At 55.7% G+C, this 13,894-nt stretch overlaps 1 protein-coding gene across 2 annotated transcripts in view; it reads left to right on the top strand.

The window, feature by feature from the left end:
• Positions 4,565-13,894, top strand: part of COL18A1 (collagen type XVIII alpha 1 chain) — a 31,378-nt gene continuing 22,048 nt past the window's right edge. Inside the window, exons 1-2 of one of the 2 annotated variants that reach the window (XM_021400298.1) lie at positions 4,565-4,650; positions 4,733-4,803. In XM_021400298.1, the coding sequence (XP_021255973.1) occupies positions 4,640-4,650; positions 4,733-4,803 (82 nt within the window). In that variant the 5' untranslated portion in view covers positions 4,565-4,639. Of the gene's footprint in view, positions 4,651-4,732; positions 4,804-5,145; positions 5,291-13,894 lie in introns of those variants that run through there. The other variant, XM_021400299.1, reaches the window with a different exon arrangement.

Genomic DNA, 13,894 nt, shown 5'->3' with positions numbered 1-13,894 from the left:
GCCAGGGGAATGCTCAGACCCCAGCAAAGAAGTCAATGGTACCACTCCATGGTGTAGTGAGTGACAAAGGGTGACCTGTGGGCTGTGTCCTGGCTGCTCGGCATCTTTTGGGATGCAAGGGACATGCATAGAACAAAGAACATAAGGATAAAACCTTTTGATGCAATAAATGGTGCCATTCCCCTGGAAGCAGTTTGGGAATGGCCAGGGGAAGATGCCCTCCCAGACGAGCTCCCACACAGCGCATGGGACGTAGCTCTGGAGGTTCTGGGACAGCTGTGACACCATTTGGTTTTAATTTTGTGGTAAGGAAGACCAGGCAGAAGAAATCCATCATGTGGCTATTCAATATCAAGGCGAAAGACTGCGTGAGAATGAGGATATGTGTCAAAAAAAGAAAAAAGAAAGAGGCCCATCCCAGATTTCCCAACAGTGTGGTCCAGAAAGCCAGAGGCCTCCACACTGCCAAGGGGCTGAAGGAAAATGCTGTACTCAGAACCGCAGTGAAATATGTACCAAAGAGCAAATAGGGCCATAAAGACCTCACACAGGAGCTGGGAAAGAACAGGAAGCACAGAGCCAAAGTTGGTACTGGAAAGCAGAAGGTTCGTCAAAGGGAAAGCAAACTGGAAAAATGAAGCCAGTCACACATAAGAGGGAAAGCAAGAGGGTTAGGGGCAGGCTGGAGGAGCACCATCAGCATCCGCTGGGCCAGAAAGGGACGGGAAACACCAATGGTCAGCAGGCATGTGGCCAGGGTAGCGTGGTCCAGCAGCACCAGCCATCACGAGCTGCTCCGTGGGAAGCGAGGCATTTCCTCTTCCCAGGGAGGAAACAGCTCCTGTTTTGAGTCTTGCTGGAGCAAGGATTTCAATTTCTTTTTTTTCCTCTTTTCAGCTGAGGCTGAGTTGATCATTCCAGAGGAAGTGCCACATGCATTCTGGGAGGCTCCAAGAAAGCAGCACTGCCAGGACCCCAGGTTGCGGGGCTGTGTGCTCTTGCTGTTACCTGCACAAAGGGAAAATGTAGCTGAGGCTCTTCTCCCAGAGAAGGGGCTGTGCACACCATGCACTGTCTCCAGCTCTCTGCTGGTTGCTCTGCCAGGCACTGCTGTGTACTCTGACCCATATGTCCTCCCTCCACATGTCACTGTGCTAACAGCAGCTTATTAGCATCATGTTCAGCAAGCCAGTGGTGCTGCTCATGGGCATTTCCCAGACTGTAGCATGGGCTCAGTGCTGTCACCGTGCCAGAGCCTGCTCCCTCCTACCAACCTCATCTTGCATGGCCCACGTTCAAGGCTCTCCCCCTGGTCAGTCAAGCACCTGTCTGTCAATGTAGGAAGCGAGAGGAACATGCTCTTGTGTTAAAAATAAACTGCTTTTAAAGAGGTCTCTGAAAGGGCTGGGAAAGGGTAGCAGCTCTGATGCTGGGTTGCGGTTTCTGGGGTAGAAGGGACCTGCTAACCATCTGGCTGGCCATGCATTTCCCTTCTCACTTGCCGGGCCTGCAGGTCCTATCCACCTCATCCACCTCCACATCCCATCCCAGCAGCAAGCTCGAGGTATGAACCACAGGGACAGAAATGCCTGCTTGGGTCTACTCCCAGCCTTCATCTGATGATGATATCACAGGACGTGGTGCTGACATCTCTGCATCCCCTCACTCACCAACTCTAGGGGCATGTGGCCCTCCACCATTCCCCTTTCTGCCCCTTGCCCCTAACCAGAGCCCCCTCCAGCATGCTCTTTCCCATCCAGCAGATACTTCATGCCTCAAATCCTTGTAGGAGCTCCTCTGCAGGCTGCCCCCAGCTCCACGGCACCTCTCTAAGACTAGGGACCAGACCCACATGTTATACTAGGATGTGGCTGCAACAAAGGCCTCACACAGCCTGAAACTCTGCCCTCCCCAGCTCCCCCTAGCATCACACAGGCATGGCAGGAAGACAGACAAGTGCCATTTCCCACACCCAGCTGAGAGGCGGAGAGACCTAAGGGTGAGCTGCATGGATGAGGCATGAAAGAAGCATTTGCCTCGGCCCCATTCCCATGAAATGCTTTTCTCTATGCTTTGGCTGATGTGTGCACAAGCATTGGTTTCCCTGCTGAGTGGATGACTCATGGAGGAGCTGGTAGGAGAGGGGAGGCTGTGGGACACACACTGGGTGCCCATGCCTGGAGGCAGCCACAAGGGGCGCAGTGGGCACTACCCCACGGCCGGGAGCAGGGGCACACGTGTGGCTGGGCCCTTCTGACACTGCATGGGGGTCCCTGCCCTGTCTCTCACCTCCTTCTATCCAGCATGAGCCCTGCTCGGTGTGAGCCATTCTGATTGCAGGGCTCTGGTTCACAGCCCTGCTGAGCCACAGCTATCAGCACTGTCCTGTCCTCTCCGCGCCGATGGGAAGGGTGTGGGTGGGCTCCTGATGCTCCTTCTCCCCAGGATCAGCTCACCCCCACGCACATGGACAGGTAATGTGCTTCGTGCTCAGCCAAGCTCTCATGCATGCCAGATTACCTCTTTGGTAGAGTATCTGGGTTTCCAATTATCCCCACTCCCTGTCTTAGCTCCTTAGGTCCTACCCAAACGCCCACCTTCGTGACTTTGCATGTTTCAGCTCTGGAAGCGGGGATGTCTTTTGCAGACAGGGGCAAGATGCTGCTACCTTGTCCTTTGCTGATTGCTCAATGCTCAGACTGCCCCATGGAGAACAGCCTAGGAAACCCACCCCATGTCCCACTCAGGTACAGGCCCCAGAGTGCCTGTGGAGGAGTTTATGACCCCTGCTTCTTCCCATGGGAAGAATGCAAAGCCTCCAGCAGAGTTCACTGTGGTGGATGTTCCTGAGCCACCTCACCCTCAGGCTGCAACCCAGTGCAGGGGATTAAATCCCAACAAACGGCACAGGGAAGGGCTGCAGATGGGCACAGGCAGGACATCCTGCTACTTGTGGCGTTCTGCTCTCTTTTCATTGCTGCAGCCTTTGTTTTTCTGCATGGCCGCTTGCCAAATATTGCGCTTTGCCTTCTTGCTCCTCATTGCCCTGCTGCCCCAACGCAGCAGCCCCTGCTGCTCCCCAGCCTCCACACACAGCCCCCCAGGAGGAGCCTGGTGGCAGCAGGACCAGGATACCTGCCTGCTCCCACCACACAGGCTGCATTGCACAGCAGCACTGCTCAAGCAGCCGGCTCTCAGCAGTGCTGGCAGCCACGGTTCACGGGGTCTGCAGGTGCCAGCACATGGGCCATGGCTGCTGGGGACATTGGCAGCTGGGGACACGCTGCTGCTCACAGCCACTGCACAGGCGGGGGAGGCAGAGGCAGGCCAAGTGTGTTGGAGCGCTGCTGGAGACATCGGCATTTCCAAACCCCCCTTCTCCACCGAAAGGAGGAGAAAACAGCCCCGTCATCCCACAGGGTTGCCAGGGTGACACTTGTTGGCTGCTGTGTTATCCCAGCTGCGGAACTGCTGAGGGTGGTGTGCCGGGATTGAGGACAGCCCCTCCATCCAAATGACGGCACTGGGGTGCCCATGTCGAGGCTACCCAGCAGCACAGGGTGTGAGGGGGCAATGGGGCACTGGAGGAGCAGTGTGGAGAGAAGAAATGCCAAAACTCTGCTGGAGCCTGAAGCCTGTGGGTCAGGAGGGCCGTCAGGAGCGCTGCTGGTTTCCATTTGGTCGGCTTTTGAAAGAGCTGCCTCCCTGGCAGCTACCCCCCTGATGGGCAGCGCTTGTTTGCTTGGGAAAAGATGAGCCTCATTATCTGTCCTTCGCGGCTCTCCAACTTGAAAGCACAGCGGGAGGACGTTTTATGGTGGGAAACTTCTCTGGTGGCAGCCAGGATGGTGCAAGGAGGGCTGTGCGGGGGGGAGACTGTGACCTACTGGCAGCGTGGTGAAGGAGGAAGGCAGCCAAAGGGTGATGGCGGGCTTCAGCCTGTCCCAGTTCGTTGAATCGGTTTCTGTTTTCAAGGTTTTCCAAGCACCATCCAGGCCCAGAGCCTCCTGCAGTCCAGCTGCTGCCCCAAAAGCCCCGTGTACAATGGCAGCCCAAGGGCTGGGCTCAGGGCTGCCACGTGTTGCTTTTGCACAACTCAGGTCCAGCACAGTGCAGCCTCTACCTAGCAAAAAGGTATCCAGGCTGGAAAGGGGAAATGTAAGAGCCCTGGCCATGTGGGATCACCCAGACAAAAGGCAGCTCCGGGGTCTGACCCTTGCCCCCGTTCTAGGGTTGTGCCTTGTGGGTTATTCTGTGTAGCTCAGACACCACCGCTGCCATCAGTGAATCAGTCCTGGATCCCGTGGAAGCTTCCAGGCTTGCATTTCTGAAGCATGCTGCCGCGGGGCACCGAAGTGCCGCGGAGGACAAAGCGAGGTGTGGCACTTTTTTTTTTTTTTTTTTTTTTTTTTGCGGGGCTGCAGAGAGAAGAAATGGGGGCACGGGAGCACGTCGAGGATGCTCGGGGACAGCCAGACCGCACCACCTCCGCCCAGCTCGGCCCTCGAAGTCCGGTACCGGAGGTTGGAGGCGGGCTGAGCCCTCCACGGCCCCGCCCCGCCCCGCTCCGCCCCCCCCGGGCCGGGCCGAGCCGAGCCGAGGCGCCGGGAGCTGCGCATAGCCGGCAGCGGCGGGCACCATGCGCCCGGGGTGAGCGGCGGGGCCGGGGGAGCGGGGCCGGCGGCGGGGCTGAGGCTGACAGCGCTCTCTGTGCTTCTTTCTCCACCCGCAGGTGTGCCCCGCCGAGGCTGCTGCTGCTCGGGCTCTTTGTGCTGCTGCTCCCCGCCGCCTCCCAGGAGCCCGGTAACGTGCGCGGGCCGAGAGGGGAGGGATGGGGGTCCCGGAGCCCTGCCCGTGGGGTGCTCTGCGAGCACGGCCGCGGCCTCCCGTGCGAAACGCTTGGGTGGAGGGGTGGGTAGGAGGAGCAGCGTCCCCGTGCACCCCATCCACTGCTCCGTCTGATGGTCGAGCAGCCGGAGGAAGCAACGTGTGGCCGTGGGGCAGGCGGGCTGGCGTTGCCCAGGAGTAGGATTCAGTGATCCGTATGGGCCCCGCCCATCTCGGGAAGTTCTGTGAGTCTGTGGTCCCGTGCCCCAGAGCAGCCGTATGCCGTATTTCCACAGGTCCTCGCTGTGGCAGCGGTAGGAGACACGACGTGTCCCACGTGCCCTGAGGGGTCCCCTTGCCCTCGGGGCGCACGCACTGGACCCGCTGCTCTGCCCCGTGGGCTGTGCACGCCCTCGGAGACGCAGAATGAGGCTCAGTTTTCCAAGCCTTCCCTCCGCACGAGGTACGAGCCGGTACAATGTGCTCAGGGAGGCTTCGCTTGCCCACAGCATGTTTGCTGAGAGGCCAAGCGCTGTGAGCGCTGACCCAGAACGGAGGAGGGTGGCTCTCTGTGTCCCATACAGAACACTCTCACTTCTCCACAGGTCAGGAGGTACGGCTGCTGCCCCTCCATCATCCCACAGCCAGCTGGGATGTTTGTGGAGGCTGCTCAGATATGGGTGAGCTGGGAGTCTGCAGGTGCTGGGCTGTGAAATCTGTGGATTATTTACTGGAGTGAGGCTTTATGCCATCTAGGAACAGCTTTCGGCTCAGGCTGTGCTGCAGGACAAATGCAAGCACTGGGTGCAGCCAGCAGCAGAGATGCCTGGCACTGCTGGAGCCCATCCAGGAGCATTGGGAGAAGTTTTCCAGGCGCCCCAGACTGGGTTCGTGACACTGCTGTCTGGGCTATGGGTCCCCAGGGACCTCAGCAATGACAACGTCTCCAGAGGGAGAAAATTATTCCCATGCAAAATCCTGAATTGACTATTTTAGGTCCCTGGAGAATGTCCAGCGCAGTCGAGCTGCAGGGCCGGGCAGTGCTCTAAGGGTGGTTATTTGCAGCAGAAATGGCTCCTTGTGTCCTTCCACTCTGGCTCCAGGGAATGAAGCTGTACATGACCCAGGGCCATGTCCCCACTGCCCTCAGGGTCCCCCCACTTTGTCCAGACATGGTGGGCACAGCCACGATGCTGGCAGGGAAGTGCCCGTCTTGCCCCACTGACTTGGCCGGCTCCCAGTGGCAGGCTACGAATCGGGTTTTAAAGAATTTGAACACGTCTCAGTGTGGCTTTTTTTTTTTTTCTTTTTTGTTCCCCTTGGTTCAATGTCCAAGGACTGCAGGGCCTGTTCTGCCAGCCCTTCTTTGTGATGGACTCCTTGGGAATGTTTGCTCTGAAGGCTGTCCTGGCGTGGAGATAACCTTTCTGTTTATTTGCCTTTCTTGCAAATTTGGGAGCTAAGCTGCCTGGAGCTTGGCTTTTCTTTCTGGAGATCCCTCAGCGTGGCATGGAGCAGGGGCTCAGGGCAGGAATGCTGCTGGGATGCCATTGTCTGTCCCATCCTGAGAACACGGGGAAATTGGGGCAGTGCTGCGGGCTGCAGTATGTTGGCTTTCTCTGCATTATTGTTGGAGCTAGGATGGAGAAGCTTCCATCCCATTTTTGGAGCTCCCATCCCTGGAGGTGCCTAAGGCAAGGGTGGATGGGGCCCTGGCAGCCTGATCTGGTGGAGGGCAACCAGCCCACAGTAGGGGATTGGAACTGGGCGGACTTTAGGTCCATTCCAGCCTAACCATTCTGTGATTTTATGATGGGCCAGGACACTGAGGTCAAGCTGGTGGTGGTAGGAAGCAGACAACACCTGGGCAGCTGTGCTGTCTCTTGTGCTACTGAGTGCAGCAGGTGCCAGAGTGGCATGCTGCTGGCAGCTTATGTTCTGTGTATTTCCATCCTTGCTGGCTCGTTGGCCTCCATGGCTTGGGTGCCTTGCAAGCATGAGCCTTCAGAGATGGAGCAGGTGCCGTGTGAAGAGATTTATGGCCTGTGACATAACTGCTTCGGCGTAGGCTTGTGGGGATTTCTGACAGGTGGATCTGAGCTTTTGCAAACATTATTTTAGGAATTTCTCCAGATGAGGAGAAGGGCTGGGTGGGGAGTGTGCCACAGGAGTCACCAGGAGGCGCTGCTTTAGGTTAGGAAGAGCTCCACATCGAGCATCCCAAGTGCTGCCCGTGGGCAGAGGTGCCTCGGAGTTGCCCAGCTGCTGGCTGGCTGAATACAGAGACCATATGTCCCTCGTGTCACCGCCAGCCTCTGCTCAGGCTGCTGGCAGAGCTCTGTGGAGCGGCTGCCAGCCTTCATGGCCTGCAGTGTGCTCTGCTTTGTAGCTGGGAACTCAGTGTGAAAAGAGATGAGTAGTGCTGCACTCCTAGGCGGTGCTTGTCTTCTCTTCCCTTTCAGCAAGTGACCTGATCCTGACTTTCTCTGTGGTCTTGCGGCTCTGGGCTGGACTTAATCCATCTGCAGCATCCTACAGCCCTGCTGAATCTCAGATGTCTGCGGAGGAACGGGAGCTGAGTACTCCTGGATGCGCGGGGCCATGGCACATGCCCATGGCACCATGGCTGCTGGCATGAGCGCTACTGAGCCCTGGGGCAGTGCTGTTTGTGCCATGGAGAGCAGCCCCTCTTTGGCAACTCCTGTTATTTATTTTGGTATGCAGCTGCAAGAACCTCTCCTTACACTGTTTATTTCGTTTTGATTTGAGCGCTGCTGAAATAGTGAGTCTGAACACTTGGAGAGGACAGGCACTCAGGGGAGCAGCCCTGCAGGTCTATTGCCAGGCACTGAAACAACAAACAGAAACCAAAAGTAGGCACCTAGTGCTGAGAAACAGTCCTCTTCTGTGGTATGCTTGGGATGATGCTCTGAGCCTCGACACAGCAGTCCAAGCAAGTGCATCGTGTCTTGTCCAAAAGCTGAGAGCTTCCACAGAACAGAATAAGTGAATGAGTTCCGGCGTAAACTGCTGAGTTCAAAGTGCTGAAGGAGACATCTGGGATGCGAATCAACAGCCCAGAGGTATGGGATTAATAAAGCATTTTAATGATCTTCCAGAGTATCTGGTGGCATTTGAGGAAGTGCTGGGAACAAGCCTTTCCAAGAGTGTCCCTTGGCAGTGGGCAGCCCCTTGGGCAGCTCTGCCCCACACCACTTTGGTCTGTGAGGTGCTGGCTCTAGGTGTTCAGCCAGATGTAGGAAGGTGTGTGGTAACAGTGCATTTTTTTTGGCTTTCAGTGTAGGGCTTGATTGACCCACAGTGTTTCTTGCCAGGAGTGTAATTGAATCAAGGAGCTAAGTGGGATTAGGAACTGGTTTGGACATTTACGTGGTTATTGGGAGCTTTCGGAGCTGTGTCCGCGTGGGCTGGGAGCACGGGGGGAAATATCAGGGCAAGGGAGTCTGGGAGAGGACTGAGGGCAGCAGTGGGTCCTGCCGCAGTCTGGGGCGGCCGCTCGGCAGCAGCCCCCCCAGCGCTGGGGGCTCTCAGTGAGCAACATCTGGTCTGTGACATCCTGTTTGCACTTAAAAAGGTTGCTCTGGTGGAATTTTTATTGCTTTTTTTTGGCATCACATCCTGGCCCCTGTTAGATGGAAATTTGTCATTAATAACTTTTATTGTATTTTTGTTATATTCCCAAGCTCAGTCTGCTGGTCTCTTCCTCCCAGGCCCTGGGACTGGAGGACGGGGCTGCTCCCCTGGCCCTGTTGGTAGGCCGTGGGAGGGGCGAAAGCAGCAGAGCACCTGAAGGCAGCCGCATCAATCCCCCATCATCATTCTGCCTGCCAGCGCAGATGCCCTTGAAGCTGTCTCCAATTTTACAATCCATAAGTGAGCCACCTGCCTCCCCTCCAGTAGACACTGCAGTTAAATAGATTATTATTTTTTTTTCCACCTCCCTCATTAGGTTGTAACATAATTGAGCTGGGGATTGTTGACTTCTGGATAAGGGGCACCTTTCTGATAACCCCAGATAAGCAGCTGGCAAGCACCCTTGGCACAGGGTGCAGTGGCTCTGGAGACCTACTGGGAGGGAGCAGGGAGGAATGGGTGCTCTGACAGACCCCACGTCTCACCAGGGGAGATCACCTGCTCCCTCCTTGAGCACAGCAGCAGAAGGGAAAATGCACTGCTGGTTTTGGATTTCACCCTGGGCATTTGGAGGAGAAAAGCCCCACTGTGTGCCATCTCAAGCCCATGGAGGGGTATCAGCTGTGGGCTACAGTGCTGCCACCCGCATGAGATAAGCTCAAAAGTGCCATTGTCACCCCAGCATGACAGTGTAACCAGAGGCTGCAAGTGGAGGATGGGATCTGCACAGGCTCTCAGAGGAGGTTTCCAAGCAGGGCACCATGCGATAAGATGATATTTTGTAGCAAATTCCTGCATCTCTTTGTGGGGGGCGATGTCTGGCTATGGAGATGACAGAAATGAGCCAAGGTACTGTTCTCTGCAGCTCTCTGCTTTCCCAGAGAGAATGAGTTGTTTCCCTTTCAGATGCCTAGCCAGTCCCTGGTGTCACCAGGAGGAAAATGGCCCTACTCCCTGCTGGCTTACCACAGCTCAGTGGTTCTGGTCCAGTGCTGGGGCTAAAGTGCCCCAACAGTGCCCAGAGGGCAGGTCTCTGTGGCATCCCCTGCAGCAGGATGCCGCTCAGGATCTGGCACTGACTTCTTGGGCTTTGGTGAAGACTCATTTGCTGAACAGCAGTGTGCCCGGGTGCCCTAGAAGACCAATGGCATCCTGGCTTGTACCAGCACTAGTGCAGCCAGCAGGAGCAGGAGGTGATGGTCCACAGCTCTGGTGAGGCCGCACCTCAGTGCTGTGTTCAATGTTGGGTCCCTCATTACAAGAACACTGAGGCCCTGGAGCATGTCCAGAGAAGGGCACTGATGCTGCGAAGGGTCCAGAGCACAAGTCTGATGGGGAACGGCTGAGGGAACTGGGGTTGTTCCCATGTTTCTATGATTTTATGCTTCTATATCAGAGTGGAAACGTATCCCTCCCAAATGCCCTTTCTTGGGTGGTGGAGGGATGTTTCTGAGCTGGTTTCTCTGCAAAAGTAAATGTTCTTCTCTCATTCTTGGGGCTGTCCTGGCAGGGAGACCTCGTTGGGAGTGGGCATAGTGGGGATGGTTGGAGTAGATGATCTTAGAGGTCTTTTTTAACATGAATGATGAGTCTGTGACTCTGTGCTCTGCACCTGCAGCAGCTGGCTGGCAGCAGGGAGCCTTGTGTCCCTCTGCTCCAGGACCAGAACCATGTTCCTGGGGACCTGCTGGCCACCCTGCAGGACCTGGCGACCACTCCACAGGACTCAGTGGCTACTGGCTTCTATGGCAGCCAGCCATGGGAAGCAGCACTCCATCCCCTATTCCCTGCCTGGGCTCAATCTAAAGAGTTAATGTATGTGTTTGCAAGGGGCCCCGCGGCCTCTGGCCCCCAAAGGCAGCGCTGGAGGTAATAATCTTCTTTCAGCTCTCTTTTTTCTTTTTTTTTTTTTTTTTCCCCTTTCCCCTGCTAATTGTGGTGCTGACATGTCCCCTCCATGAAAGGCCCTTTTGTCACCAGTTTCTGGGCAGGCCCGCACCTAGCAGTGGGCTCCAGGTAGCTTGCTTGGCACAGCAGCATTCCTCCACCCCCTTTTGCCTTTCCTCTGAGGAAAGTGCCCGGGGCCCAATTCTTGCCCTGGTGCTACCTAGAGGGAGAGGTCAGCCAGTCTAGGCACTAATCCGCCCCGCACTGTATTTCTGCTGCCTCAAGTGTCCTAGCAACAGGGCTTGGTGGCGGCAGATGGAGGATGTTTGCTGCATGGTGGGGTGGCTAGCAGGGTGTGTCCAAGTGCCCTACAGCTAGGGACAGACTGACACCTGAGCCTCAAGGCTGGCCAAGTGTGGCCTTCACCTTTGGGGAATGCCCATCTCCGGGCGGCTGAACAGGCTAAGATGCAGCGTTATGCTCAGGACCCTCTGCCACATCGATTATTGGCCAATAACAATGTCCCCTTGCGATCTGCTGTGTGCTCCCTTTCCTTCCCTGTGGCCCCCTTCCAGGCTTTGTCTTGCCCTGTGCTCCCCCAGCCTTTGTCCTGCTGGCTGTTCCCATTGTTTGCACCATGTCCCAGCACCGCTATGGTGTGTGGGGCTCTGTGCTGGCAGCGCTGGGTGCTCCCCACTGCCAGGCTTGTGATTAGCGGGCACGCTGCATCTTGCATGGAGTCCCACAGCCAGCTCCTGCATATGTCAACTTTTCTGCTTTTTTTTTTTTTTTTCTTCCTTCTTTTTTTCCCTCCCCTTTCTCTTTTCAGCTCTAGCAGTGCTGAGCTCTTGCTGGGGAATTGCTAATTCAGTGCCCTTTGTCTGCTGCCCAACTGCAGAGAGGAGGGGAGGCTCGGGATTTGCTGGGGGGGATGGGTTTGGGATTTGCTCAGAGGTTTCAGATTTGCTTGGAAGTTTGGCATTTGTTTGCTCCATGTGAGGTACCTCATCCTGCCCTGCTGGGAGCAGCCAAGTGGCTGTGGGCATGAGGGATGCTGTGGTGCTGAAGGTGGGTTTGGTGGGGTCTTTAGGGTGGTTTCTTTACTTATGGATGCTTTCTTTAAAAAAAAAAAACAAACCTCATAAAACTCAGAAAATATAACAACAAGGAAACCTAAAACAGTGGAAAAAAAACCCAGTGAAATGTAGTGATGCTGCAAGGGAGGGAAAAAAAAAGTTGCTGTGCTGATTTATGGGGCTTTTTTCACAGGTCACTGCTAGCGTTGTGGAGTTGGCCTTGCTGCAGGAAAAACTGGTTTTCGGCATTCCCATTAGGAAGAAACTTGAGTGGTTGTATAATTAAAATGCAGAATAAAGAATCCTGGAGCAGCTGCTTGTGGTGCTTGGGGCACGCAGCCGCCTCCTGCGTTTGCCCTCTGCTTGCTCCGTGCTGGAGTGCACAGCGGGAAAATGCCAAATCCCTCTGCTTGCCTTATTGCTGCTCTCCCCTGCTTGCTCCCTGTAAAGTCAAACCCTTCAAATACACTTTTAAAGCAGGATGGCATGGGATGCAAAGGGGCATCTGTCCTGCGCTGGGGGTGCATGGTGATGGTGCCACGGACACCCCTGGGATAGATCTGGCCATGCTAGGGCACATTTTGAGGTGAGTGGAAGGCAGTCCCTCAGTGCCATGCCCTGCCTGCAGGATGTCAGCCCCGCACAGGGAAAATTGCCAGTTGTCAGCTGGACAATGGTGGCATTGTAGGGACAGTGTGGGGCAAAAGGGCCTCCGCTCCAGTGTAATGTTACTTTTCTATTTATGTTGCCATAGTCAATGCTGAGAAATGGCCCTATTCTCTCTAATCCCCCACTCCAGGCATGCCTGCTGGTTTGTGGTGTGGGGTTTTTTGTGTTTTTAACCCTTTCCATGCTGGAAAGTGACCAGGCTTGCAGGAATGCCAGGCTGGAGCAATCACCACCAAATTAGACCCATTGGATGCCATTCATCCTAATCTCTGAAAATATTGGTTGACTTCCTCAACAATTTCAATTAAGACCCTCTTGCACAGCCTTGACTGGCATCACACTGCCACCAGACAGATGGATTTCAAGGCACTGAGCCCTGCAATGTGTGTGGCAGGGCAGGTTCAAGGGCAGGGTGATGCTGCTGAAGGCTGCTCCCAGCATCTCGCCACGGTACCAGAGCCATGCTATGGCGTGGTGTGGAGTGTGGTGACCCTGCTCTGGGCTGGCAGCCCGGATGGGATGGGGATGCGCCACTGAGGCGGGATGTCAGAGCTTGGCAGAAACTTGTGAAAGACTGTGAAAAAGATGCCAACAGTGTGGACTGGGTATTATACAGGGAGTGCAGAGAGGTGGAATGAACGTGGAGCAGGCTCGAAGCCTCATTAGGAGTGCCATGAGGCTCAAGGCACACAAAGCCCCGAGTGTCAGGGAATCAGTACAGACACTGAGGGCGATTGGAATGTGGTCGCTGGGGTTAGGAAAAGCCCTCCCTATGGTTTGTTTTTCCTCCCATTGCCTGGCAGAGTGGTGTTCCCCACCACCTGGCTGCAAGGGGATGCTCAGGGTTCCTTGCTGCAGGTGGTGACCTGGGAGCAGATATCCCAGGCAGGGTGGGCACGGTGCCCTTTAGATGCTGTGTGCTGGAGATGAACACACAGGAGACTCAGGCTGTTTCCTTCTCCTCATGATGCTAGAAGGCTTTATCTGAGCCCCAGCCAGCCCCCACCTGAGCAGATCTTCCTCAGCATCCATCTCAGCATTGCTCTTTGCTTGAACAATATCAAAGTTGGCTCCCAAGTCCCTGCTCTCTGCAGAGCTCCCGTGCCCTGTATTTGCAAGTAAAGAGGTGTCTGGAAACAGCACCAAGCACCTGGCTGCTGTGTCTACAGCAGAGCTGGGAACCAACACTCTCCCATCACCCCTATGCCCCCGGCACCTCCCGGGGGCTGCAGGAATTCCAGGAATGCAATTGTGGTTTGGGAATTCCTGGGGGGTTGGGTAGAAGAGTGCCCAATGCTGTGTACTCCCACTCAGAGGAGGAAGTGGCAGTGGTGGTGAAGTGGGGGACACCAGTACCAGGATGAAGGTGGCTTAATGAGGCTCTGCACCTTTCCCCCCTCCAGGGAGCACCCACTCTTCAGGGTGATGCATTGCCACAGGGGCAAGAAGGGGGCACATTCCTTCCCTCATCTCTTGCTGCCTTATCTCCTGGCTGTCGGGCGGCCCCACAGTGATGGGAAGCAGAGCTGTTGCCCCCTGTCTTGCCTCCTGCCTGTGGACAAAGTCAGCTCTGCAGGATGTGCTGAGAAAAAGGGAGCTGCCGGCACATCGCTGCCCTCCCATCAGGCCGGGTAAAGAGTTGCCAGGTCAATGCATGGTGCCTTTTGCTGGAACCTGACCCGTCCTGTGCTGCTCCTGAGGGAAGCGGCTCAGTGGTATTTTTATTCTCGCCAGGGAGGATGAAGGGGAGATTGTTTGCTTGGTGTCGGGTCCAATGTGCC

This window comes from Numida meleagris, chromosome 5 (genome assembly GCF_002078875.1).
Source record: "Numida meleagris isolate 19003 breed g44 Domestic line chromosome 5, NumMel1.0, whole genome shotgun sequence".
Taxonomy (NCBI): Eukaryota; Metazoa; Chordata; class Aves; order Galliformes; family Numididae; genus Numida; species Numida meleagris.
The sequence above is the reverse complement of the archived record's forward strand: the minus strand, read 5'-3'. Positions and strand labels throughout refer to the sequence as shown.